Consider the following 1772-nt stretch of genomic DNA (forward strand, 5'->3'; position numbering starts at 1 on the left):
CCCTCCATCAACAGCCGGTCTCATGGAGGATCCATGACATGCTCCATGGCTACTACAGCCCATCTATGGCGGCCACATGCCCATGGTTGACCCCACCGCTCAATGGGTGAGATGTCCCGTGGCCAAGCAGCGAGGAGGGGGGTAAATATGCAACAACAGCACTAAAACAGTCCACAAAACCCACGTGTTGATCTTCACCACCTTCCGACGCCACCAAGTTGACGTAACCGCCCCCGCGGTTGAGGGGGACGCTTGGGTTATGGTTGCACTCAATGATCTTGAAGGTCTCTCCAACCAAAACGATCCTGATCCTGTGATAGAAACTACATAGGAAACACCCAGAACGGACCCCGTGTCGCTCCGCTTGTCCATGGCCGGGGTGGTGTCCAAGTCCTCCATGTTTCACCCCACGAGGGGGTCACCCATGGGCACGGGGGACCCCCAAATCACCCTGTTATGCTGTGTGAGCGGGGCCGGCACCCGCGGCATCGGCGCCGGGCCATGGGGCCAACCCGCCTTCAGGTGGTGGCGGCCCCGGCGGTGGCCCCGGCGGCGGCGCGGGGTGGGTGGCGGCGGCGTGGCGCTCCAGGAGGGTGCGGTGGGAGAAGCCCTTGGTGCAGAGGCGGCACTGGAAGCGCTCGGGGCGGTGGGTGCGCATGTGGACGTTGAGGGAGCTCTTCTGGGTGAAGCGTTTGCAGCAGACGCCGCACTGGAAGGCGCGGACGCCGGTGTGGGTCACCATGTGCTTCAGGAGGTAGTCGCGGAGGGAGAAGGAGCGCCAGCAGATGGAGCATTGGTGGGGCTTCTCGCCTGCGGAGAGACAGATGTGGGTCAGCTCGGGTCAATGTGGGTCAATGTGGGTCAATGGGGATTGAAACACGTCAACATGGAGCAACACGGGTTGATGGGTCAACATGGATGGACATGGGTCAACACGGGTCAACATGAGTCAACACTGGTCAACAGGGGTCAACAGGGTCAATGGGGGTCAATAGGGATCAGCATGGGTCAATATGGGTCAACAGGTGTCAACACGGGTCAACAGGCTTCAACATGGGTCGACACGGGTCAACATGGGTCAACATGGGTCAACAGGGGTCAACAGGGTCAATAGGGATCAACATGGGTCAATATGGGTCAACAAGCGTCAACGTGGGTCAACAGGGTTCAACATGGGTCAACACGGGTCAACATGGGTCAACAGGCGTCAACAGGGGTCAACAGGGGTCAACGGGGGTCAATATGGGTCAATATGGATCAACAGGCATCAACACAGGTCAACAGGGTTCAACATGGGTCAACACGGGTCAACATGGGTCAACACGGGTCAACATGGGTCAACATGGGTCAACAGGGTCAATAGGGGTCAATAGGGATCAACATGGGTCAATATGTGTCAACAGGCGTCAATGCGGGTCAACAGGGTTCAACATGGGTCAACACGGGTCAACACGGATCAACATGGGTCAACATGGGTCAACAGGCATCAACAGGGGTCAACGGGGTCAATAGGGGTCAACAGGGATCAACATGGGTGAATATGGGTCAACAGGCATCAATGCGGGTCAACAGGGTTCAACATGGGTCAACACGGGTCAACATGGGTGAACACGGGTCAACAGGGTTCAACATGGGTCGACACGGGTCAACATGGGTGAACATGGGTCAACATGGGTCAACAGGCGTCAACAGGGGTCAACAGGGTCAATAGGGGTCAATAGGGATCAACATGGGTCAATATGGGTCAACAGGCGTCAACGCGGGTCAACATG

General features: G+C 57.5%; 1 protein-coding gene across 1 annotated transcript in view; it reads right to left on the reverse strand.

Annotated features, from left to right (window-relative positions):
- Positions 1-374: 374 nt before the first annotated feature.
- ZBTB45 (zinc finger and BTB domain containing 45) overlaps positions 375-1772 on the reverse strand; it is a 5619-nt gene continuing 4221 nt past the window's right edge. Inside the window, exon 3 of the mRNA XM_080361676.1 lies at positions 375-810. Coding sequence (XP_080217802.1) covers positions 455-810 — 356 coding nt within the window. The 3' untranslated portion in view covers positions 375-454. The remainder of the gene's footprint in view (positions 811-1772) is intronic.

Source organism: Nesoenas mayeri, assembly GCF_963082525.1.
Source record: "Nesoenas mayeri genome assembly, chromosome: 36".
NCBI lineage: Eukaryota > Metazoa > Chordata > Aves > Columbiformes > Columbidae > Nesoenas > Nesoenas mayeri.